Source organism: Lepisma saccharinum, chromosome 8, assembly GCF_977018435.1.
Source record: "Lepisma saccharinum chromosome 8, izLepSacc3.1, whole genome shotgun sequence".
Taxonomy (NCBI): domain Eukaryota; kingdom Metazoa; phylum Arthropoda; class Insecta; order Zygentoma; family Lepismatidae; genus Lepisma; species Lepisma saccharinum.
This window is the reverse complement of record NC_139236.1, coordinates 35,514,887-35,541,811: the sequence shown is the minus strand read 5'-3', so window position 1 is coordinate 35,541,811 and position 26,925 is coordinate 35,514,887. Positions and strand designations below refer to the sequence as shown.

At 36.1% G+C, this 26,925-nt stretch overlaps 1 protein-coding gene across 14 annotated transcripts in view; it reads left to right on the top strand.

Moving 5' to 3' along the window:
• Positions 1–26,925, top strand: part of syd (JNK-interacting protein syd) — a 137,023-nt gene that overhangs the window by 73,525 nt on the left and 36,573 nt on the right. For 8 of the 14 annotated variants that reach the window (XM_083126481.1, XM_083126488.1, XM_083126490.1 and 5 more), the window contains 8 exons: positions 3,063–3,303; positions 4,051–4,230; positions 9,350–9,533; positions 10,164–10,427; positions 11,346–11,462; positions 12,513–12,672; positions 16,116–16,332; positions 18,521–18,692. In XM_083126481.1, coding sequence (XP_082982607.1) covers positions 3,063–3,303; positions 4,051–4,230; positions 9,350–9,533; positions 10,164–10,427; positions 11,346–11,462; positions 12,513–12,672; positions 16,116–16,332; positions 18,521–18,692 — 1,535 coding nt within the window. The remainder of the gene's footprint in view (positions 1–3,062; positions 3,304–4,050; positions 4,231–9,349; positions 9,534–10,163; positions 10,428–11,345; positions 11,463–12,512; positions 12,673–16,115; positions 16,333–18,520; positions 18,693–26,925) is intronic. The other 6 variants (XM_083126495.1, XM_083126485.1, XM_083126486.1 and 3 more) reach the window with 3 other exon arrangements.

Genomic DNA, 26,925 nt, shown 5'->3' with positions numbered 1-26,925 from the left:
AGTGTCACTTAATTTTAACGTGTGAATATTTTTGAAGTAAAGTAGCGATCATACACTGTGTGCGTTTTTCTTTCTGAGAGCGCCATTTGAAATAAGCACTTTTCCCCTTTTGCTACTATGGGATAAACTGAATATAAAAGGCTATAACTGCTCAACAACTGCATCTTTTTAAGAAATTTAAATTCTAAATGTAAGAATGAACAAAAAGCAACATTTTATGTAAATTCCGACAATTGTGAGTCCAGGGGGAAACGGGGGCCAAATCCCAAAGTTCTATTTTCCCCGTAATTACGCAAAATTTCTGAACGTCGAAATTTCCATATTTTTTTTTTCAAAGTTGCGGCAGGAGCATTACATATCCTCATAGAGTAGTCTTTTGTTGTGCTTCCCTCAAAATTTGGTCCATCCAGTGTCTATAGAGCCGATGCTAGAAGCGAAATTCCTCAGATGTCGCAAGAGCGTCAGCGGCTTATCGGAGTAGTGGTAAGCCGCGAGAAGCCTCTCGATACTACGCGAATGCGACAGCTGTCGGCTACCAGTTGTTTAGACGTGTTCACTTCGGTTTGCGTTTATCAGTACTCGTGTTGTTTATACTGTGTTATTGGTGTGCTATTAAGTGCTAGTGCTTTATCGTGTGTTAATTGTTATTCATTCATTAGTTATGCCGCCAAACAAATATAGCCTTGAACAAAGAGTTTTTATGTACGATACTTACGTGAAAACGAACTCTTGCAGAAAAGTAGTCAGGCGATTCGCAAGAAAATTTCCTGGCAATCCTGTTCCGGACAGACATACTGTTTACAACCTCGTTAAAAGATTACGAGAGACAGGATCTCTTGAACCTAAGAAACGTGTTTCCAGACGACGTGTTCTTACGGAAGAAAAGCTAGACGAAATTGGTGAACGACTTGAACATACTCCAAAAAAATACCTCCGTCGGCTTGCTCAGGAAACAGGCATTTCAAAATCCTCAGCACGAAATGCCACTAAATTACTTAGATTAAAACCCTACAAAATTACAGTGGTTCATGAATTGCAACCGCGCGATCACGGGACTAGAGTTCGATTCTGTAACTGGATGCTGGATAATATTGTTGCTGGCAGAGTAAATCCAGAATTAATCATATTTTCAGACGAAGCTTGGTTCGAATTGAATGGCCGAGTTATTTCACAAAACAATCGCTATTGGAGCGCAGAAAAACCTGACCTTGTGCATGAAGTTCCGCTCCATCCTGCAAAAATTGGTGTGTGGTGTGGTTTGAATGCGCACAGAATAATAGGGCCTATTTTTTATGAAGGTACTATCAATGGTCGAAGAGACATACTACAACCTTTTTTTGAACAATTAACGGACATTGAATGCCAGCAGTCATTTTTTCAGCAGGACTCTGCTACTGCTCACACTGCTTATGAATCACTTAATTTTATTGCCGAGATTTTTGAGGACAGAATTATCAGTACTGAGTTGTGGCCCTCTCGTAGCCCCGATCTTACTCCTTGTGATTATTATTTATGGGGAACATTAAAAAACAAAGTGTATCAGAATAACCCGCGTACAATAGAGGATTTAAAAGAAAATATAAGAAGAGAAACTGCCAGAATCACACCTGAGGAGCTTATGGATGTTCAGAGGAATTTCATACGCAGATGCCGGAAATGTATTGGTGTTGAAGGAGGTCATTTTCAACATCATTTATAACACAGAAGGTTAGTGATCATCATTATTATTAGTTTTAAATATAATTTTACACTTTCGGTTTGCTTTATGCGCCGCGATGCTGTCTTCCCTTTCTGTCAACCGAGGATAAAGTAGAGATGTCTAAGAAAGATTAGATGTCTGAAATAAGGTTGTAATTGTAACTGTAATTGTGAAAAGTGGAAACATTACAAAACAAGCGGTTTCTGTTACGGACTATCTGTTACGCAATTTGGCGGCACCTGATGCATGACAAGGCCGGTAAGCAGCCGACGCTCTCGCGGTGTCTAAGAAAGATTACATGTCAAAAATAAAGTGCCAGAAATATTTGTATTTTAGAGGACACCTTTTCCAGCATCCTTACGACAAGGTACGTGCTTATTTAAGTTGTAATTGTAACTATAATTGTGAAAAGTGGAAACATTACAAAACAAGCGGTTTGTGTGACGGGCTATCTGTTACGCAATTTGCCGGCACCTGTTGCATGACTGGGCCGGCAAGCGGCCGACGCTATTGCGGTGGCATGCTGCAATAACCTCCCTGTAGAAACATTGCTGTTAGTCAATATGGAGTGCTACACGACAGGAGCGAGTGATGGTTGTTCAACTCCATTACAAGTACAGAGACTGTGGACAACTTGCCTGATATTTTCTGTAGGAGAAGCACCACAAATGAAACAACTGTGCGACCTCACACCGTGCGATATTTTTCCTCTGGTGATTCATTACATCCAAAGTTTATGCTGCGAAAATAGGAATGAATACAGAATTGAAAGCAGAAATTCCAAGAGTTATGAACTGAATTGAGCCGCAGTTAGGCGAAAAAGTGATTCAGAATTTTGTCAAAACAATTCGGGTGTGTCAAATGCATCATGAAGAACATTTGTCAGATATCCTCTTCCACATTTAATGGCAATGTTTACCCTTTCAAACAATATAATAACTTTGCTAACTAATAAATACATAAAATGTTTCTTTCTTAAATTAAATCCTGCATTTCTTTTGGGACACCCTTTATTTTACCATTGTGTAAGAACCAGAGGGACATGACTCCAACTTATCAATTTTACAGGAGAGCGGAAATAATGTAATTCTTAGGTATATGTGTGATTCTTAAAATAGCCAGTATATTGGAGATACGTGACTCCACCTTACTGTTAAGGATTTGAAGTGGAGATAAGTCGATCTGACTCCGAATAGAGCTCTTCAGAGGAGATACGTTTCACAAAACCGAAAACCACATTTTTGTAGTTACGTCCTCTGGTTCTCACATGACAATATATTCAGGCACAACATTAAAATAATAATATGTATTCTTATTAGTGAAATCATATGCCAAAGTTCCTTCTCTTTCTCTCTGCATGGAGGTCCTCGGAGAAATTGCAACAGAGGCGTGCGAGTGAAAGGCGGGAGCAGTATAGGCAGGTGAGAGCTCACGTTCGGAAAGACGATGGTCGAATGCAGGCATATGGGTGGAGTCTCCCTGCCAAAAGCTCCAACCAGCCTGCTTCTCGCCCAGCTGGAGACGGAGCAGGAAGAACCTCACATGTTCCAGTGCCTGTCCCGGTATACTGTCGGCCTTTAACGGAGAAGGAGCCTGGGATGAAGGTAAGGAACTTATTAGCTTCTTTCAAGAACAATTTTTTTAATCCTAGTATATATGCTACCAATTTTCTCAATCCCCTGGAAAAAATAAGGAATTTTGAAAGTATATCCAAAAACATGAGAACCAATTTTTTTTGTACTTGCCACAATGTGAGAATGACAGTAAATCCCACTTTTTGCTTGCTTCATGGTGGAAAAGATTCTATACAAAATGTTTTCATAGTTCATTTTTGTACATTTACGTATATTGAAAAATGTTGAAGAAATGTTATTCTCTTGGATAGCAAATTTAATTAACACTTAAAAATGCTTATTACCATGTTAAAGTATTTTAAAATTGCTTATAAAATCTGGGAAAGTCCAGAAATTGATAAGCAAATTAAATAATTTTTTGCAAAATTGACACGAATTTATCTATTTGGATTTGTCTTCTTTAAGGAAAGTAGAAATATACTGAAATAGCATAGGTTAAATCAAGGATACCTACTAACTTTTTACAAAATTGCAGCTCAATCAGGGATCAAGCCTGCGTACTTGACATTCTGTCAGTTCTCTACTGAGTAACAGGAAATGTCTGATACTACTTACTTTGGGTTTAGACTTGCAACATAGTATTTTAATAACTAATTTATTTTCACTTGGATCTGGTCCTTGCTATGTTCGAGTAGTTTATATTCTCCTTAATTGTATAAGACTAATAATTTTTATTCTTTTGTGACAAGATGCTATGGTTGTTAATAATTATTTAAGTTGTTAAATTTTCAGATATGGTGTGCAGCTGGTGTGAACCTTAGTGGAGGCCGGACTCGGGATGGTGGCTCAATTGTTGGTGCAAGTGTGTTCTACTCAAAGCCTGGCGAAGAGAAAGGGAAGGAGGAGGAGAGTGAAAAGTCCTGTAGCGAGCTCGAGAAACTGGACCAGGAATTGAAGGTAAATCCACTGTTTTAAAGTAGTATTTGCTGTAATTACGGTGTATTCACTCTATTTGCAACACTTTTATGTGTATTAAAGTGTGTGTGTAATCCCCACCATCAGCAAAAGGGAATTGCTCACCTGAAGATGAGAATAGTAGTGCCTCTTTGAAACCTGATCTTAGAATAGGTGTAAGTAGTACAAGCACTGGACAACGGTAAAGTCTAATGAACATTGCATGCTAATAAAGAACCATTGTCACTAACGTTCAGAGAATTTATAAGTCTTGATTAGCTTATCTGAGCATAAAATGAACTTAAAACAAACTTTTTGGGACTGGTTAATCAATATCTCATCAGTATTGACCAATATAGAGATATCGCTCTATCACCTTACAATCACCTATCTATCACACACACAGGAGATTTCAAGAGAAATCCGTTTTTCAAAGGCAACAAATCCTATTGTGGTAGCCCTGACAGACAATTCCACACAGGTAAAACGGCGAGTGAAAAATCAGATGAAATCAGGGTTGGGTTGGTAGCTCAATGGTAGAAATATTTCAATAAAAATCTGCAATTAATGCAAAATTCTGCCATTTGTTGTTTTCTTTTAATGAATATATAGATATAGTTCATGCTTTGTGGTTTTCTAAAGTAGATATCTGAATTCTCTGCTTCTTTTCCCAAGTGAAATCTAATGGGATTGGTACAGCATAGGTTACACTAGCCTGCAAATGAAAACTTCTTTCCTGCGGTATGAACCTGAATAGGTGACCTTTACTAATTGTGATACGCTGATATCGAAAATGTATTCTGTTTTGCTGTATCATGTCAGCATATTTCACAATATATTATTTCATTATTATATAAATTTATCGATAACAGCAACATTTAGAAATTGTGTAGACATTGCAAATGCAAGATAAATACAATAAATTATAATAATATAGTAACATAGTACATTTATTATGTACAGTCTGTTCTCGATTCTATGACCCCGGATATAACAACCCTCTTGAAGTAATGACCCTTTTCATGGGAACCGTGAAAAATTTGGAAAAGAGTTGAAAAATTGAAGGAAATCGGCCAAAAAGTACGTTAGTTGCACTCATATTATTCACACTCGACTCCCTTCGTGAGCGCTCTACCACTCGCAAATGAGCCTGATCTAAAAATAGAGACCACCACACCATGCTTGAGTGATATCCAATTGCATTTGACTTCTGCCCTCCCCTCCCCCCAACATGCCAATATTACTCTGCACCCGACAACCTCTATTGTGCCAGAATTGTTTTGCGATTGTGATTTCGCTTGCTCTTGGATATGCAAGAAGAGAAGACCGAATGTGCTTGGATGTTATTTTAAATCGACCTTGACTTGTTTCCTTGTCATAAGAGCTGCAAACAACTCGCAAGAGAGGGTTCAGCAAGTTCCCTTGAGTGAGCTACTCTTGGCCTTGTAGCTGAAAACTTCCAGTAATCACCTTCATTCAAAACATGTTCTTTGTTCCCTGTAACACTTCATAAAAAGTGAAACTGTTAAGAGATAAGAAAGCCACAGAGACCAACTAAAGATCGTCAACCCACTTAATGCATTGCCATCCAGGTTTCTGCAAAAGTTTACTTCGATCTTTCATGAATCATAACTCCCGTTTCCAACTTGATACATTTTTCTAACTGAGCCGATGTCATAATATTTGCCATTGGCTGAGTGACTTCTCTCTCTTTTCCTGTCAGCAAACATGAAGGGGAGGTGGGGGAGAAGCTTTTGGAGGAGTGGGTGTTTGACATCTAGATTACTCCAAAATCCAACATTCAATCGTCGATTAACGTGCGAGTAAATAACGATCTCCCATTTTGATATCTGAAAACATGCAGGTTTCATAAAGATTGTTTGGAGTTCATTTTATGCAGATGTGCTAATGGGGACTAATATACAGTTTAAAGTGTGTGTTTCCTTTTTCAGGCTGGATTACAATGCAAGTTGAGGAAGAGTTTGGATTGCTTCCTGGAATGGGGTAGGGGGATGAATATGAAGTTGGCTGAAGCAAAGAAAACGTGACTTTCGTGACTTTTTTACAATGTATTATACACAGCCGAACCAGAACGAAATTTACATCCCCACTTTTTTTTTTATCTGGTGCCTAGAAAGGTTGTGTTGTGTCTCTTGAGAGATCTTATCTTACCAGTTAATTCTGTAACAGACAATGCTCTAGTAGACCCATATAAAATTCAACATTCATTCTGCCGGATTATCTCCTGATTTTTGCTGGCGCCAGTGTGACTGGTGTCAAGATTCTTCAAGTTTCGCTTGCACTAAACGAGAGATTGTTTTCCTTCCCGTAGGCCTTAGTGCAAACTGGTTTCTCATGAACTAGAATTGTAAGAATTTCGTGGAAGAGCAACAACTGTGCAAAATTAAAAGAAAATAACATTATTTTAAAACCTTTTTTGTGAAAACGTTTTCATGTTCTATTTTCCTTCTCATAACACAGGGTAAATGATGTTACCGTCTCTTATGAATCTTTGTGTCCGTTTGATCTCCATCTAAGCCCAAAATTGATGCAAATTCCAATAACGACCCCTTCGAAATAACGACCCTTTTTCTGGGAACTGTGAAAGGTCGTTGTATCGAGAGTTGATAAAATATGTGTCTAAATACATAAAATAAATTATATATTCTACGTTAAATGCAAGGAACAACAGTTATAAAATATGTATTAGAATGGCATACACAAACAAACCAAATTAAGAAACAGAAGTAGATATTGACACAATTTTTAAAAGCTGACTTACCTATGAGAATGTATATTAGATGTTTTGGGTTTTTCTTTACTCTTACAGTGAAAATGGATTGTAAATGATTTCCTCGAGTATTCTCTGGCATTACGTGTAATAGACCAAGAGAAATTGGCCATCATATATACATCTCAGCATCCCTTTTAATGCTGCTCCAATTCCTATAGGTCTTTTTGGAACCTCTCTCCTTGCTCTTCAGTGAGACCACCTAAATTCTCAGCATAGTAATCAAGATGTGACATCAGGAAATGAAACTTCAGGTTCATACTAGAACCGAGCACTTAGAACTTGTCCAACATATTTCTCACAGTATCTTTGTACAGTGGATCCTTCACATTACCATGACATTTCCTCACAACTTCTTTGAATGCTTCCCATGCATCATCTTCAATTTTGTTCATTGTCTAGTTGAAATTGTCATCAATCTTCAGCTTACGAATTTGCGGTCCATCATATACACCTTCTCTGACTTTACCTTGCGATAATGAAGGAAATTGTATGCGTAAGTATTGGAAACGTGGACCATTTTTGTCTAGTGCCTTTAGAAACTGATTCATAATTCCAAGTTTTATGTGTAATGGGGGAAGGAGAATTTTCTAACTGTCCACAAGACTCGCTTTTGTAACAGTTTTGGATCCTTGTTTCAGTTCATCTCCTTCAAACCAATATACAGTGTTCCAATGTTTGTCTCTGGCCCTACTGCCCCACTCACACAAAAAAAATGGAAATTACTGCTGTCTCAGTAATAAGCCATTGACTTTAAGGTCTCTGCATATTTTCTACTGATGCTCCTGGTTCTTTATTTTGTCCAGAACTAACTTCAATGTTTAATATGACTCAACTAGGTATGTACCTAGGTAGAGTGTGCAAGAGGAATGGATGTTAATTTATTGCCATTGTGTAGCAAAACGGCTTTAAGGCTTCGTTTACAGGAATCGATAAAAAGATGCCAGGAACTGGGATCATATGCTTCCTCTCCAAACTGTTGAACAAGATTTGGGATATCGAGGGTATATTTGTAAAATACCAGTTGACCTTCTTGTGTATAGTATTTCTGAAAATGTTTGTCATGATTTATATACCAAGAAAATGCAACCCCAAGAGCGAAAAAATTCTTTTTGTCTAGTCTTGAGCCAAGTAATTCACTCTTTCCTTTCGTGAGCCGTAAGTCGCGTACCAAATTATTCAACTCAGGTTGAGTAAATAGTTTCGGTGAAGTGTCTTAACTCTTCTGTTTCGTGATACATTTCATCACTACTTCAATATAAGGAACTGCTTTCAAATTCATTTTCACTTACTTTCATTTTTTTTTTGGTGGGGTTTAAGCACTGGTAGGTAGGTCAGGCCCATGCAGAATAGGCTGCCTAGCTGATGCATTTTATTTTTGTTGAAATCAGTAACTTGGGATAAACAAAATTAAGTCGTCACGATGATTTTTCTGTTCACGCCACACCGTAGGTATTGCAAAAGGCATTGCCTTCCATTTGCCTTCATACCAATAACGTAGTCCCTCGACACAAGTATTACATGCACTATGTGGAGCAAAAGATTCATCCTGATCACTTACATTCACTCTGACATACAATAAGTACAGTTTCTTCGCAAAAGAAGCTACTTTCCGTACCTTCCCATTGAACAGTGGTGGCGATTGGGGGGGGGGGCGAGAGGGGCAGTCCCTCTCAACTTTTTGCCACTTTTGCCCCCGAACTATGCTAAACCTTATGTACCAATGAAAAATAACTGCCCTTGCTCCCCCCCCCCCTCAGTTTTGGAACCCAATTGCTGTCACTGCCATTGAACATAGTATAACACCCACAAATGTTTCAACAGTGCCATTGTGCATCATATGTAATGTATTGTTTATTTCATTTTTGTTTCATTCAAGATCTTTGTTCATATTCAGCGAATGTGGAGACTTTAGCTATACAAAAGGAAAAAAGAAACCTTACATTTTCCAACAACTAAATGTGATACACAAAAACTGTTGTTATTTTCAGATTTAGGTCAATTGATGTCTATTCGAATCACCTATTTTCATTTCTACCGCAGAACCATTGCAGGCTAGTGGTATCAGCAGTGGCAGCGATTGGGTTCCAAAACGGACACTTTCCCTTGGTAGATTAGTGCAGGAGCAAAAGTGACAAAAAAGTGGGGAGGGGTTCCTCCCCCCTCGCCCCCCCCTAATCATCACCACTGGTTATCAGTATCACTAAATTTTATATTTGTAATTTATTGGTATTGGCAGAAGTTTCATGTTGGTTCCAAGCAGCAAATATTTCTTGAGATTTACATTGTGCATTTACTCCAGCTGTAATGGTAAACTTTCCTTTGTTCCAGGAGGGTGAAAAGATACGACGAGAGGGAGAAGAATTGGAGCACCAACTGTCATCGCTGGTGTGGATATGCACAAGTACACATGCAATTAGTAAAGTCACAGTTATTGACGCCAACAATCCAGCTGACATTTTGGAGTCTTTCCATGTGTGTTCCTCCCATTTGCTATGCATTGCCAGTGTTCCAGGTATGTACCATATTATTACATGTATGCTTGTGACAAACAATAGGAGCTCCTAGTAGAGCTTAGATTTTTGCAGCAGGATCAGGGCTGTAGCAATTATGCCTAACATTTCATGTATTTGAGCCAAAGCAATATAAAAATAAATATAATGTGAAATTTTTATTTGCCAATTTCTTGTAAGCTAACCCTGCTAGAAAGAAGTGGATTTTACCACTGTGATTGGCAACACTGCTTATATGTAGTCGCCACCAAGGGACAGAGAAAGTTGAAAATGCATAATGCAGTATAAACAATTGATAATGAAAAGTACTCCAAATGGAATGAAATTACTTGCATGAAATATGTAATTTTCTACAAACATTTTCTGAGGGTGACTCACCCTCATGATCTCCCTTTCCACCCTTTCCATGTAAGCATCCACATGAAGGTCCCCACCCTGGGAAAGAATCCTGACTGTGCCTATGGTAGACACCTTGCGTATGAGTAGAAACTGTAGAGATAATAATGTGATGTCCATTTTAATATTCCTTTGACAGATATATTCACATGAATAAGAGATTTTCACAAGAATGTTGTATATTTGTATTTATCATTTATTTACCTTGTGGTTTCAATGTAAGCATTTTGTTCCAGGTGCAAAAGAAAGTGATTATCTCATTAGCGAAGAGCCAAATAATAAAGTTGTTATAGAACTAGAAGAACAAGAAAAGGAGAGCAGTGAGGAAACAAAGAGTGATAACCAAGAGCAGGAAGAAAGTGAAGGGAAAATAGGAAGAATAACATTTGTGAGTTGTGCGACAGGCAGCGAAACACCAGCTCCCGTAGAAGAGGAGGAAGCATCAGAATCATCACGGAATATAACAAATTCAAATTCTCAAGACGAGAAAGAAGTTGAAGGTACTTCTTTGATTTTTACAGGTTAATTTGTATCTTAGACTTGCAGACCATCCAGATAAATATAAATAAAATTGTACTGGTAATACTGTGCCGTACCGTACTGATACCAGTGTGGTTTTACTATCTGTTACTTATACTTAATTCACATTTGATTATTAGTTAGACTGTGTGTAATTTTGATACCTTTAAGGTATGTAAAATGATGAAAAATTATTTCTATACAATCTGTTGAAATTTTTGAGGGAAAAAGAATTGAAAATTAAGAAATTTTCCCTAATATTGTAAATGATGATGTGAATACATCTAAAATTATTTTGAACAAAACAGATTGTCAGAGCAAAGTTGCAGTTTTATATCTGTGTCAAAGAATGTTTTATGTTGTTCCTAATGTGGACAGCCACAAAGGAAATATGAGCACTGTGGAATAAGATCACTTTTGAGGGCCAAGATCTGCTTAGCAGCTTTTCACATGGTCAGCGTATTGTCTCCTTCATATGACTTTACAGACCGGAGTCCACTGTAATTTGTTTCAAGTAGTTTCAAGTCTCCAATTGGCATGATGCTGGATCAATACAAACATTTTGACTCCCACCAGGGATTGGGCCTTCCCGATGGTAACATTGTCGCCTTGTCCCAGGTTCGATATTGGTGGAGGTACATATTGGTTCTGATCCCACTTTAAACTGTAAGTCCAGACCGGATTAGCCTGTCTGTGCATAAAGTCTATTTAAAACTAAAAACTTAACTACCCCCAGGTTGAACCTGATATCGCTGATACCAGAGGCAAGAGCATCGAGCATTCTCTCACCTGGAGCTCAATATGAACAAGTACTAGTTTCAATATTGGAAGGCCATTGTACTGTACACTGTTACAATGCACATTCCACGTAAATGTTCTGTCACACATTTCTCTTGCAGATCCAAACGAGATACCTGTAGAGGCTGTGAATTTTACTCCCCCAAGACGATTAATGAAAGAAGTTACCGGGCTTGTTAAAGATGGTTTGTCAGAAGTTCCTAAAGGTAATGAATCTGGTGTGTATCTTCTTCTCCTGCACTACTTACCTCATCACTTCTTTCTTTCAGTATTTTTTCTAATACTACCTTGAATTGTCAGACTATTTTTTTTAGAAGTGAAAATTGGGAGTAAATATTAAGAGTGGAAAGGGAAGGGAGGTGAGAAAAGTTTGAATCATTGTTTCGTCCACCTCTTTATTACATGGTGTTCTTCATAACACTTTAATGTATATTTCTTTAACAGTTCTTTAATTTCTGTCACATGTCTCTTGATTTTATCTGTATCTTTAAGATAGACTTCGGACCAGAACTTTAGATTTTGTGAGATGTGAATGAACAGCATTGTTTTCATTGGCTTGCATCAGATTAATAGTCTAATGTATCTATTTGCCAAGAACCAAAAATCTCTTTTCTGCATAAGTCAATGTCAAATTTTTGCCTATATTATAAAGTACAGACATAAAATTTACTGGTACCTTAACAGCTTTCCTACCAACCCAATATAAAATTTCAAATGTCCCATGAAGAACCTGAATGGTTCGTTCACCTCATTTATCAATGCATTAATGCAATCAATTGCATTAGCTTTTGCCTTTGAAAATGAAACTGCATATGTAGACATTTAGTTAACAAAATCAAAAATCAAAGTATATTGATAACAGCTCTATATTCATAAAAGTAATGTAAGAATTGCAGAATTTTATACTGTTACAGTCTGTTGGCATTGTGGTATCCATATTGACAAACTACTGCCATACAAGCTACAAATACAATTGACAGGAAAACACGTGTTAGTTACCTCTCAGTGTGTACTCATTCATTAACCTATTTAACACATCTGTTTATAAATACAGTGGAACCTCGATGTTATGTGTATCAGGGGACCAAGTTGAAAAACTTAAATTGAGGAAAGTGTAAAATCTGGGAATGTAAAAGCAGTTCACTGTACATGTATACCTTGAAATTTCATGGATGATATGGTGGATGTTTGTGATTGTTTTAGTAAACAGACTACTTTTAAGTGTGTTTTCCATGCTTGGTTTGTACAGCATTTTCTTTCTCTTCCAGAAAATGAACATGCATACGAAGAAATTGAAAAAATGAGCAGTGTGTTACCAACTATGTGGTTGGGCTCTCAAAGCGGTGCCATATATGTTCATTCAGCTGTTTCTCAATGGAAGCATTGCTTGCATTCTATAAGGCTAAAGGATTCTGTCCTCAGCATAGTGTAAGTATCATATTTTTTATTTAAATTTCTTTTCGACCCCTGAGATATTACAGTCTTGAAATTGCAGTTTTGATAGGATATGTTATCGAATTCCTGATGCACATTAATTTGCAGCATCATGTTTTGATGTATCATCAGTAAGATAAACAAAGGTTCCACTTGCTATAAATTCTTTGCATTGTAAGATTTATGTGGAGATTTCCTTCTTGAATTATGCAGATATGTAATTCAAGATAGCTTAAGTGAAATCATCAAGCTTAAGTGAAATCATCAACCTAGTTCTTATTTATATGACTGTGACCAGCAGGTGTATCAGTTCTTAAGATGGCCGGACCCTGTGGCCGAGTGGTTAGCACATCGTGCTCTGACGCCAAGGGTCCCGGATTCGAATCCCTCTCGGGCTTGGTTGTTTGTGAATGTCCATTCATCAATTTCATCACTCATCCCCATCTTTGCAAATTAGCCAAGAGGCACAAAATGCTAAGTAAAATAAACTAGATCAATCAATCAATCAAGTTTTTAACATGGTGCCCTCTTCCCATGCCAATGTATTGCACCATTTTGTGTACTGCTGCCTTCACTTCACCACAAAGCAAGCTGGTAATTTTTGGCCAGAATCCTGTGTATTTTTACTTGTAATTTGTGAGGGACCAAGCACTCTTAAGAATTGGAATAACCTACATATTAGATGTCCTGCATGGTGGCCATGCAGTCTAAGGCATCATTCTTTGGGCTCCAGCTACAGGATGTGCACAGGTTCAAGTCTCCTTGGGGAAGCGTAACAACTTTTCTCCTGAGATTTTGGCGTGTGTATGGGACTACGAATAAGTACCATAACTTGGTCATGGAAACTTACAACAACGACTGGGGGTTCGTCGTGCTGACCACATGTCACCCCGTAATTGGTTGGATGATCTCCACCTCGGGAGAGTGAGTGATGCTGGCAGTCAGTATATAGGCCCAGGCCCTCAATGGTCTGTTGCACCATGTGTTATTTATAGGGGCATGCATATTTCGTTTTTGACGAAAAAATTTTAGTGTTAATTTTTCATGTTTTTGAAAGGTGTGAGGTGCATTTTGTGACCATATTTTGTCACGAAATAATGCGAAATGAACTGTAAAAAGCGAAATTAACTCTTAAACACGAAATTCAGGGTTTATTCACCGACGCGATACCTTCTGAGGTCTGAATTATCCTGAGAGTTATGCAATTCCCGGAAAATTGATTAATTCTGCTGTTAATATTGGAGAAGCAAAAATGGACTCCTTTACACAGAAATAAACTTAATACTCTGATAATGTGCTATTAGAAGTGAAATGTTAATTCTGTGGAATAAGTGTAATTTTTAAATCAAATTTAGGATTATTTTCACAATTTTAAAAATATGTCTTTTTATATACCACTTTCCATCAATTTTTTCACCGCTATAACACCGATATTTTATTTTATTTACCGCTTTTAAACCCGAAATTGACTCCGTTTTTGTACCGAAATTTTGCTTTTTTATTTACCAAAAATATGTGCCTCTAGTTATTTATTACATATTAGATATTCGTAGTTTCACTGACTTCTGAATGGTTTTCAACACACGTGATTTAAAGTATTGTTTGGACTTGCAGATCCATTAAAATGTATAGATTACAAATACAATCTTTTAGTGGCTATTTTTAATGTAGCTCTTCAAATGGACACGTGTGTTTGATTTAGGAGGGAAAATTACTTATGCTGGTGTATTTTTCTTTTGTGGTTAATATATTATATGTAGTGCATTAATAGCATGTTGAAGTGTAACCCAAGATGTAGAGTATAGTAGAGTATATAATGGTTTAGTAGAAAGTAATGATGTGCCGAAGCCGATTACAGATGTATGAAAATCGGCCGAAATTGACACATCGGCATCGGTATCGGAATCGGCAAAAATCCGATATTTAAACCGATACAGATTATACTATAGTTTTTACCTTCAAATAAGTTTTATATTCTAATTTTGTAAGATTTATTGAAAAGTTGGTTATGATTAGTCATTATTGTAGAGTTTTTGTAGAAAAATTATTGCAAACTCGTTGAGAGGATCAACCTAACTATAAATCGGAAATAAAACAGTACATTGCTGAACCAGGATCTGCTGTTGTATTGGAAATTCAAAAATGAATATCCAAACCTGAAGCAAGTCCTGAGAAAATACTTGGGCATACCTGCTGCATCAGTATTCAGTGATTGAGTGTTCAGTGTTGCTGAACAGATTTGAGATAAGAGAAGAAGTAGGTTACTTCCTGAAGTGCTTCCAAATCTTGTGTTTCTGAATTTGAATCTGGCAGAACAGGAATTCATTTTGCATTTCAAAGAACTGCTTGTGTACTAATGTTTAATCTCTTGAGAATCCATGTTCTTCTTAAAGGTTCACACAACATTTTGTAGATGCAAATGTACTTTCGCATCTCTTGAGAATATATATGTATATACATATGATATGCAATAGAAATGTACATAGCAAATTTATTTTTGTCATACTGAAAATAACATCCCATTTCTGTTTATTTTCCTGTAGTTTACGGTTATTACAAGCATAAGAAAACAGTTTTTTCTTTGTGACGTTTCAGGAGAACACACGCTCCTTTCATCAGACATTTATTTTCATTTTGACTAAAGATACAGTTATAACAATGGTTAGTAATTTTTAAACAAAATTTTGTTTAAAAATTACTAACCATTGTTATAACTGTATCTTTAGTCAAAATGAAAATAAATGTCTGATGAAAGGAGCGTGTGTTCTCCTGAAACGTCACAAAGAAAAAACTGTTTTCTTATGCTTGTAATAACCGTAAACTACAGGAAAATAATTCTATCATGCAAGCAATGCGTACATACAAGAAAAACCATTTCTGTTTAATAATCTTATGTATCGGAATCGGTTAAATATCGGTATCGGTTTCAAAAATTATCGGTGAGTACATCATCATCGGTAAATTTTCAACTTCGTCACATCCCTAGTAGAAAGTGTTCAGGAAGTGATAATTTATTGACATTTGATTTTTTATTTTAATTACTAGTGTAACAAAATTCTTAACACAAAGTTCATATCAGTTTCAATGAAAAGCTTGTAGCTCTTTTAGTAGCCCAAAAATAATGTTCTTCCTCAAAACTCATTGTAATTTTGCTTTAAATAGCTTAAACTGCATATGCGAAACAGAAATCATCTGGTAGGTAAACTCTATAATAGAAAATAACACACAAACATTAAAAAATAATTTTGATGTAAAATTATTCACGTTTGGATTGTTTTAACTCTGTTCTAATCGTTCTTAAGAAGCCACGTGATGTGGTGAAAGTCTTGGGTAGTAAATACAGGTATTTGCCAAAATATGAGATTTTATATTCATAATGTTGGCATGTTAGTTTGGCTTTATCTGATTTTACATTGTTGCATAATGATGCATTGCAGGCATGTACATGGACGAGTTCTAGCAGCGCTGGCAGATGGGACAGTGGCAATATTCCGGAGAGGAAGCGATGGCCAGTGGGATCTCAGTAACTACCACCTGCTAGATCTTGGAAAACCACATCATTCCATACGTTGCATGGCCACTGTGCATGGGCATGTATGGTGTGGATATAGGAACAGAATTCATGTTATAGATCCTCGTACTATGGCTGTGGAAGTAAGTAATAATTGTGAAGGAATTATTTGTGTAGTTTTAATCACGTAATTATTGATGAGTAAGCATTTTGAAAATGAATGTGGATTATAGGTTATTAACAATGCTTATTGGTTCACTTGATTTAGGCTACAATAAGACATCTTTAAAATCACACCAAAATGTGGTTTCATGACTTTTGTTTGTAAACGGATAGAATACAGTCTCTACTTTCGTAATAGTATCACAGAACATTAATCATCGATGCTAACTGATACACTTGTTGAGACTTAGATATCATGTGAAGTGTGCAGTATGATGAAATGTTGATTTTATAAATAGAAGAGGAAAAATCTTTTTACTTACTACTGAGCAAGGTTAGCTTTAGGCAACCGTGTACAGAAGTTATTCCAGGAAACTTTTAAACAAGATTCTGTTTTGTTTGGCAAGATTCATCACAAAGTTGTACCTTTTGCAAGAAGTGTTGAAAGTGCCCTTCACTAGCATCCAAACATTTGCACCTACATCAAACCCTTCACATAATAATAGACACTGTTGATAATCCCAAGCGGATGGTGGCAGAGGCCACCGAAATTAATAGAACCTCAACAAGTAAGTTTCATGGAAAAAAATTAGTAACTTGCTCAAGTCTCAACAGATATGTTGCCACATGTGTAATGTTTGTGTTCCTAAGGCGGTCTAGGGAATGCATAAGCTTTTCCTTTGTAAGCTTTGTGTAGGATTTTTCTATAAATAAAATTGCAGGTTGATAAGTTTGGGGGTCTTAGCCCACATCCTTTGCTGAGAACCCTTTCTTCAGAAAATGATTCTCTGATACAATGCAGTCTGATTTGATGTAAGTTCAGACATTGCATCCGTCATGTTGAAAGAAGCAGTAGTATTTTCAGTCTCAAGGTTCGGTTCAAGATCAGGAAGCATGTACACGATCCTGTGATTTATGCTCTAACATTTTGAATACAGTGAAACCCAGATTTTAAGTTCCCCGTTTTTACATTTTCCCACATTATACATCCAATCTTTGTGGTCCCAATAGAGCAAACTGCTATAAAATTTTACCGGATTTTACATTTTTCCCCTGAAAAACATAAAATTGAGGTTCCACAGTATTCAGAATATGTTGAAATGAATGAAATGCTCATGGCAGTGAAAATATATGAGCTGAGAATGGATTGGTCTGAAGTTTTTACTAATCGAGAACAATATACAAACTTTATGAATACTGGTAAACTGGTATTGTACTAATTCGGCATATTATGACAGACATGATTCTGTCATGGTAGGTTGTGGTACCCATGGTTAAAGTATTGTGTAGATAAAGTTTTGTATTCCCCCATTACTGCTTTTGTTATAGTCCCGATTAATTTCAAAGGACCACTGCCTTAATTAAGATGGAGGTGGGAGAAAGATAAACACATTCCCCTTACTTGTGCATAAGATTGTCATATTGTGAATTTTAGTGTTATGCTCTTGTTTATGCTGAGATATACAGGGTTAGTCAAAATTATGTTAACATTAAATGGGACAAACCACCAATCCATTAGTGTTAACATAATTTTGACTAACCCTGTATGATGTACTTTTTTTTTGTTTTGCTTGAATTAACAATTTTCGTACAACCACTCTAAATTAATTTTTGCCACAGAAAAGAGCATAATAGAGATGTATATTACAAAATAAGAATACATGAATTACCCTTCTATGTTATTAAAACAGCAATGAAATGGTGCATTCTTGCAGACTACAGTGGAACCTCTATTTAAATTTGGAGCTTAAAAAATGAAAATGTAGGAAAATGTAAAATTGTGGAAAATTTTGCTATGTTGGGACTATCAAGATTGAATGTAATGGGGGAAAATGTAAAAATGTAAAATCTAGAAACATAACATTGAGGTTCCACTGTATTTATTAAAATGTTGAATTTTGAAATAAAATTTTATGAACAGGAATTTTTTTAGTGTGCTCCATAATTGTTGACATCTCTTCCTTAATTTTGATTTTTTTAAATTTTCTTTTTAATAAACAATAATTACATACATTGTCCATTTTTTTTAATGCTGATACTTAATGGTTTTGTTCAAATATCAATTCTAGATAAAGAAAATCATTTTAATAATGATAAAATCACACAAGAAGACACTATCTGGATGGTTGCATGACCTTTTTTAACACCTTTGGTTTTAATTTTCGACAGAAATCCTTTGATGCTCATCCACGTAGGGAAAGTCAAGTTAGGCAAATGGCATGGCTGGGAGATGGAGTTTGGGTTTCAATACGTTTAGATTCAACTCTACGCCTTTACCACGCTCATACCTACCAGCATTTACAAGATGTAGATATTGAACCCTACGTAAGCAAAATGTTAGGTAAGTTATAACAAAAAAGAGCTTTTACATGACCTGATATTTTTTGCATTAAATATAGGTGCAAACCTGTCTGTCTATGCTTTCTGTTGTGGATTGGTACATAATTTGGATAGATTGTATCATAGTAGCTACTAAACTACATTGCACTGCCATTCCCATGTAATGGTGTCTATGTTACTATCATTAAATGTTAAAAATCTTTTCAAGGAAACCATATCAAAATTCAAAGGAAATTGTTATTGGTTAAAACATTTCAATTAAATAAATTTCGTCCACATAATTTGAAACCACATTGTTGTCAGATGCCAGATGGATCTAAATTGAGAAATTCTTTTTGGTAATAGTAACGTTGCCCTACAACCAACTATCATCATTACTGAGTTTCAGTGATGTGTTCTAGTTATTTTGAAGCTTTGGCAGTGCTCTGATTTTGATTGGCTTACATGATATTTCAGTACTTCTCACTTCTATCCATATTTTCTGTTCCATATTTTGTAAATGCAGCTATAAACCGCTTTCCCACTCCCAAAACTAACTTCTAGATTAATGCTCATTTTGTGGCAGAAAGAAATAATTTTTCTCATGTGTTTTAACACCATAAATATTATTCAAGAGTATTATTCCTTATATATAAATCTATTCTAATCTGTAGCAATATAACCTTCATGTAGTACACATAGCATGTAGTGTATTTATAAAACAAACCAGTATGAGGTAATGTTCGTAGTTCATAACTACGTGTGATTAATACAAATAAAGAGGTTGCTAAAAATGAAATTGTATTGTTGTTCTATTCAGTTGGATGATGACTTTCATTTTTTTCTGATTGACTAAGAATTAACAAAACATAATATCTAAAAAACTGCAATTCTTGCATTTCCTGTGTGCATAGTAGGACCATAAATATGACATTCATGACAAAGTTAGAGAGAAGTATTAGAAAATGACAAATCAGTTTCTGCAAATTGCTAAAATAAAATCTTTGCATTACTATTTATGCTAATATGGCAAATTTTGCCAATGTACTTACTCATGCTGCTAATACCAATATTTGTAACCGATAAATGGTAGTTTTGGTATGGATACCCAACAGTGTCTACCAACCAGGAATTACATGAATTTATGAATTTCGTATTCACGCTGAGAATTGTGGATGAATATTCACAAATTTTCCTCACAAATGGGGAAAAAAACAGGCATCTAGTACTCCAAAGCATAGACATTCATAAAGATTCTAGTGTGATTTTTCTGGTACCTAGGAGACAGACATTAGAAGATTCAGTTGTGTTTATAATGTACCCTCTACTAAACCACATTTTGTGAGCATCACTTGTGGAGCTGTGATTTTACAGTATCTTACACACACTGCAACCAATGTATGGACTTGTTGTCATGCTCCTTCATGTTGTAATGAGTTTGTTGAGGTGGAATTTATACCCAGAAAAGTCCTTCATTTCAAATGTTGCAGTGCACAAAGTTAACTACAAGACAACTCTCCATGATGCTTATCCTATCCATACAAGTGTCAGAATTTGCAAAATAATAATGGTCATATTTAATGTGAATTGCATTTTTGCAGTTATATTAATTGACCAATGCACTTGTACAACTTCTCATAACCTTTGTTGTCCAGCTGTCCTCATCCATAAATTATTTGCATAACATGCATAAATGTTTAAATACGGAGAAACTAGCACTCACTATCCACGAAACTGTTTTTTTTCTTTGTTCTATTAATTTCAGTGGCCACTGCCACCATTCTCGTTGGAACTGGTTTCTCTGTATTTAACTATTACTGTCTCTCTCATTTCTCAATTATGAATAAATGTTTAGTGTAAAACTTTAGGAATCGCCCTCCAGAACACTGGAAATCTTGAAATTTTACCTCAAAGATCTGAAATTATGCTTGAACTTTGTCTGGATGTTTAAAGTAGCCACCCTGCTTAAATATTTCAACAATTTAAACTGAGTCTGAATTAGTTCATACAGAAACTTCAGTGAATTCGTAATACAGCTGTGTGAAGGGCAGTTAGTAACAACTAGATGCTGTAAACTTGGATGCAAAGAGTCCTAAATTATATGGTTGAGCACAGTTCAAAGTTAGTTTGCCTAAAGTGAGAAATCACCTTATAGGCAAGGTAGATAATTTCAGCATGAGTCCAGGTTGAGCGTATTTTCCTTTTTACAGTTTATTCTTTTACAAATATCACAGTGTACAATGAAACTATTTTAGGGAAGCTGTGAGGCTATGGAATGTAAAATCTCCTATAAAATTTTATTGCATATTGTGCCATTGCGGAGCATACGTATTCCAAGAAGTATTATTATTGAAATTGCTGCAAAATTAAAAGGAAAATATAAGTTATGGAAATATTACAATTTCAATTTTAGCAACTTCAATCTGCACTTATGTAAAATTCTGGATCAGCATGATTATAATCTAATACTCTGTGTAAAATAAATATAGCTTAACTATACTCAAGAAAAAGTAAGTTACTTTTCATGTAGCCTTCATGTTAGTTTTTAATTTAATTTTATTAGTGGAAAAGCACAGGACTGAAACTGCACAAGAAAGTAAGCTTAAAGTCATTTTGCTATTTTTTGTCAGTCTACTTTAGTTTTTAAATCTACCCACACGTTAAATGCATGGCTATTTTCATTTTTTAAATAAAAAAAGAAGAGAACTGCAAATGTGTATGACAAGTACAGTCTTTGCTGTTTCATGTTGTGTGTATGCCGTTGTTCTAAAATTGGAAGGCAGCTTTGTTGGGGGAAATAGTGGAAATGATTATGCAAGCAGCTTGAGCTTTCTTTCACTGTTTTGGTTAAGCTTTGCTGTTTATGTGTTTATACCTTAATAAAAAAAATTATAAGCATTTGCTCCAGCTCCCTTGCCAGAACACTGTAATAACAACAACATTTAACTTTGTTTATATTCCCAAGAATGTTGTTACTTGGTTTGCTTGAATATTTATGAATCTGATAATTATATAGGGTGCAGCAATATATATCTACAATTTTAATATATTTCCTATAATAACACAATACAGCTAATGTAAAGTAAGATAGTGGTAATTGATAGATAACATAATGCCATTTGTAAAACAATAACACAGCACTGTTCACTTCGTCTTATTTTTTTTTTTTAATCACATCAGGTTGATAGCCACCATTCCGTGTTGTGCACTCATGGAGTCGACGAACAAAATTATGCATTACAGAAACTAGCATTGCGGGTGGAATTGGCTAGACTTCTTCCCTAATACTTCTCTTCAGAATCTCTTAAGTTAGGAATATGTGTTGAAAAACTCGGCTCTTGAGGTACCCCCAGAGAAAGAAATCAAAGGCAGTCAACGTGTGCTGTGCAGCTACCATAGAGTATACCATGCATTACTTTTAAAATACACCTCTACCACCTCAAGGGTCCAATGCTCCATTGCTACAGAATAACATCCCTCATGCTCTTAGATAGCATGCTGGGTTTTATCCCAACTGAGGGGCCGTAGGGAATAGCAACCTGTGAAAGTGGTAGATATATATTGCCAGACCCTGTATGTGCTTCTTCATAATCCTGTTTACTATTATGTAAAAATGTCACATTACAATCAAACATTGACAGATGTAAAATGTTTGTGAGATTTGGTCACTCTAATATATAATACAGTGCCTTTTTCGGTGGAGTCGCTTGCGGAATGGTGGCTAGCTCAGCGAGAAGTTAGATCGCATCTGCTGGCATTTAGACCCACAGCTCTATGCTAACTTGCCACTGGATGCATCTGTGCTTCATTATCCAGATAGCTGGTGTCCAGTTTGCACGTGTTGTTAAGTGTTAACAAGGGTTTTAGATAGTTTTGTTTTAGTTAACTTATTACAGGTGCTTTTCTGCAGTATAATAATGCCACGCTATCTGTACATTTTGAAACAATGCACTTTTGTGCACGACGCTTACGTCATTACGAATTCTTGTAGGGAAATTGAAATCCGTTTTGCAGCAGAATTCACAGATGTTCCCGTTTCATACAGAGACAGTGTTGTGAACAAATTTAGGTAATCAGGGTCTGTTCTTGATGAGAAGCAAAGGGTTAAACGGTGTGTGCTTAATGAGGAGAAACATTGAAGTGCGATCAAAAATCCCTCTGGTGGATTGCACAAGAAATGGACATTTTTGTGTCGTCTGTGTGGCGAGCTACCAAGCTTTCAAACCTGAAACCATACATTGGAAGGACTGAAAGACAATAACAGGAGGGAAATTGAAGCAACTTTGGAAGAGAAACTGATAAGTGTTAGTGAAAATTTACTTTAAAAATGTCGTAATGAAAATTTACTTTAAAAATGCCGTAAATGTGTGGATGCAGGAGGACATCATTTCTAACACCTCGTGCAACAAGATATGTGCTTATAGTAACTGTCAATGTAATTGTTCGAGTTTCTTTCATTACATAGCTAGCAGCTCCAGTTATGTGGTTATTGCATCCTGTTTGGCAGGAGGTGCAATCTTACTTTCCGCCACCCGAACTACTTTTCCGCGGGCGACTCGACGGAAAAAGGCACTGTAGCAACTTTGCAAGAAAAGTAAGAGGAGGCTTCTGTGGTCTGGTTGAAAGCATAATCTGCTTTGGAGCAACATAAGTTGCAACCCTTGTATGCCATGTATATTTCTTTGGGCATATTTTCCCATTTTTTACTCTCATTGTTGTAATTAACTTAATAGAGATATAGAAGTGATTAAACTACAAAATACACTATCATATGCTAAATAAAGATGTAATCATACATTCTGTCAGTACTTAATTAGTAGTGATGATATTGAAGTATGGTATGAGATTGACTGATTGAGCACCTCTCCTGTATCTTTTTTTTTTCATTTCTCTTTTTCTTTCTACATGTCTTCAGATTCTGGCTTTTTAAAAATCAAGATCTTCATAGATCTTTCTGGGGTGTTAGCATGACCTTGTGTAAGTGAAAGCACTCAAAAAGTAAACCTTTAACAAGACTGGCACCCAGACCCACAGCCATCATAATCCTCTGTGAAGTTGTGTTGTACTGTCTCTTATCTGTCTGTGTTTTGAGCCACCTTCTAGCCCCAGATTTTTATCAGCCACATAATCATTATATTTCTTGGATGCTTTTTACTTGGGAGTTCGTCTCCAAAATAATGTTCTAGTCAAAATATTTGTTCTAATTCACTGGCTTCCATTAGTTTTGTTTTAGCTAAGGGGAACCTTATTCTATATTGTTACATTCATTAGACACACAGTAGATTATTTGCCTTGGTGGTTGATTTTTCACATATTTGTAAACACTAGTTTGATGCAACTGGAGCTCCACTGTTTTCATATTTGCTCTCAAAAAATATATTGTAAACAGTTCTTGTCAAAATGTGTGGGAACGCTGTTCTGTGTTTGATCACTGCTACCATCTTTACCGATGGCTGAATATGTGGCTGCAACATTTTTAAGATTTCCATCCATCCCATTGACCTCAATGGCAGAGTAGTTATTACAGCATGCTGTGATGCCAGGGGTCCTGTGTTCGAATCCCAGCTTCAGCATGAGTGTTATTTGCAAGTGTTCATCATCATCAATTTCATCATGTCATCATTACTCGTCCTCATAGTCGTGATCAAAAGTGGCAGAAAAGCTATGCTAAAGAACATCAAATCAATTTTTCCCCCATCCTATACATGACATTCTGAGGCAAAATCACTCATGTATTTTAAATGCTTATTGTCTTAATAAACAAACAAAACATAAAGTTTTGCTTATGCTTACAGCATGATGAAAAATGCATAATTTTGAAAATCCTGATTTTTTTCAACACAAGTGCATTATAATGGTATTGAATAATATGCATTGTATGTAAAAACTAAACCTCCTCACCATAAGATACAAAGGAAGATATTCTGCTGTATGTTTCACCATTGTACCAATGTCAACCTCAGTCAAGATGAAGTGGCATTTTTGCTTGCTTAGGTGACACGATAGAGATGAAGAGGATTTGTAGTTACGATCTTTCAGGCAGTTTCAGCCCTGTGCTCATCAGAATACAGTTAAGAGAACGGAAAATAGTGTGAACTTCATTGTTGGTTGAGGTGTGAACCAGTGAACGTGACGAACACCAAATGCTAGGCATTCTCCAGAGTTTTGCAGTGGTCTGCTGATTGTTGGATCCAAATGCTTCAACCTGTGCTAATCTTCGTTATTTATTGTCTTATTCTATGCTTCCTTTGGATGTTGCAACAATTGCTCTCTGCACTTAGCTGTGTTCCCAGGAGGTAGTAATCACATTTATATTCTTGTTTTTTCATTGTTGCGCTAATTTGTTTTTGGTAGCAGTCTATTCTTCTTTCTGTGCCTGCTTCAACCTTAGAAACTTTCTCACTTTGCATGGTGCTTGCATGTTCTGCTTTACCAGTTTACATAAGTGTAGTGTTAATCTGCTCTTAGGTAATAAATTTAGGCTTACTTATGTGCAATCATATATCATGAACTACTACTTTTTTTTTTTTTTTTTTCATACTAAGGGTGTACCAATGAGAAAGTTTCACTGATTCAAGCAATATCCTATGTCTTCGAATTGACATTTTAAATGGGTTTACAGTGTTACCACTCACCAAGAATTCCTTGAATTCCAGAAATTATGCGTGAATTCTACGTGATCTTTTCTCCATAGATATGAAAAATTGTAACTTTTATTAATCCAAATGAATTCATGCATTTACAAATGCCCTGAGGCAAGTTTTTTACAATTTAGCTTTTATTTTTATTGAGGAAGGAAAAGAAAAGGAAGCTGCATGGAAAATAAAACAGAATTTTCTCATTCTGTTTACTTTTTTAGTGTCCTTTGCAGAACAATCTATCTGACAGATGGAAGATTATTACAAGATAAGATATCTTGAAGTTGGTTAGGTAAATAAATTTGAGTTTGAAATTCGTATACAATGAACAATTTTTTGTAGATTAGTATGACCCTTAACATTTGTGACTTGTTTCTGTAGATGAATTTTCAGTCTGAGAATGCAAAATGGGAAATCAAATGTCAACTCCGCACCTTAAATTGAAAATTTTAAGTAGTATATACCATTAAATTAAACTGAATTAGAATTTTTGGTTACATTGCAATTACACAGACCTTTTACATTGTTAATTTTTTTAGTGTGTACGGGTGGTAAGAGCAGGTAATACATAAGGTTGAAATAGAGAAAACATCTGCTTGGACCCTTGAATTTTGGTGAAGTTCACCTAGAAAACTGGGAATTATACTTGAATTGTATCATGGTCCTAGACTGGCCACTCTGGTTTATAAATACATTATTTTTTTTAAAAGAAGGAAATTATGTAGTCGATCGGCTGTTAGGGTCAGCTAGGCTTTTTACCAGTCTCTGAAGCCACTTGTTTTCAAAAATGTCTTCCATTTAGAATCACCATTAATATATACATATATATATACAGAGTGTCTGGCTTAAAAGTATAATAATAGAAAAATTAATAACTTGAGAAGTAATTGAGATATTTATTGGCGGTTTGCTTCTACAAGTATGTTAACTCAAAATGTTTTTTTACATACCTAATACACCTCGATATGTGCACCATTAGTGGCACGACGGACATCTAATCTGTATTCGACTTCTCTCCAAGTGTTTTTCAGCATTGCAGACGTAACATTAGCGATAGCTGCACGAATGTGATGGTGTAAATCTGGTAGATCACGAACAGGTGTCTGGTACACTTGATTCTTGATAAACCCTCACAGAAAAAAAATCAAGTGGCGTAATATCTGGGCTTCTAGGGGGCCAAGCAATCCATGGACTACCTCTCCCAATCCAGCGATCTGGGAACTCATGATCCAAGAAATCTCTCACAATGTTCGCAAAATGGCATGGTGTGCCATCTTGTTGAAAGATCACTTCACGAGGAAGTTGTGGCACAACATACAGCTCCAACATGTCGATGTACGTTCTTGCATTAACTGTAGGCTCCACGAAGAAGAATGGGCCTATAACCCTGTCCTTCAACAATCCACACCACACAGTCACTTTCGGAGAGTCACGTTCCCACTCCATCACTACGTGGGGGGGGGCTCACTTCCCCATATGCGGCAATTGTGCATGTTTACCTTGCCGGAAGTGTGAAATGTAGCCTCGTCCGAGAAACAGATGAAATCGAGTAATGCCTCGTTTTCATCAATTTCTGCCAGAATTGTCTCCGCGAAGTTCTTCCGTCGTGGCCTGTCC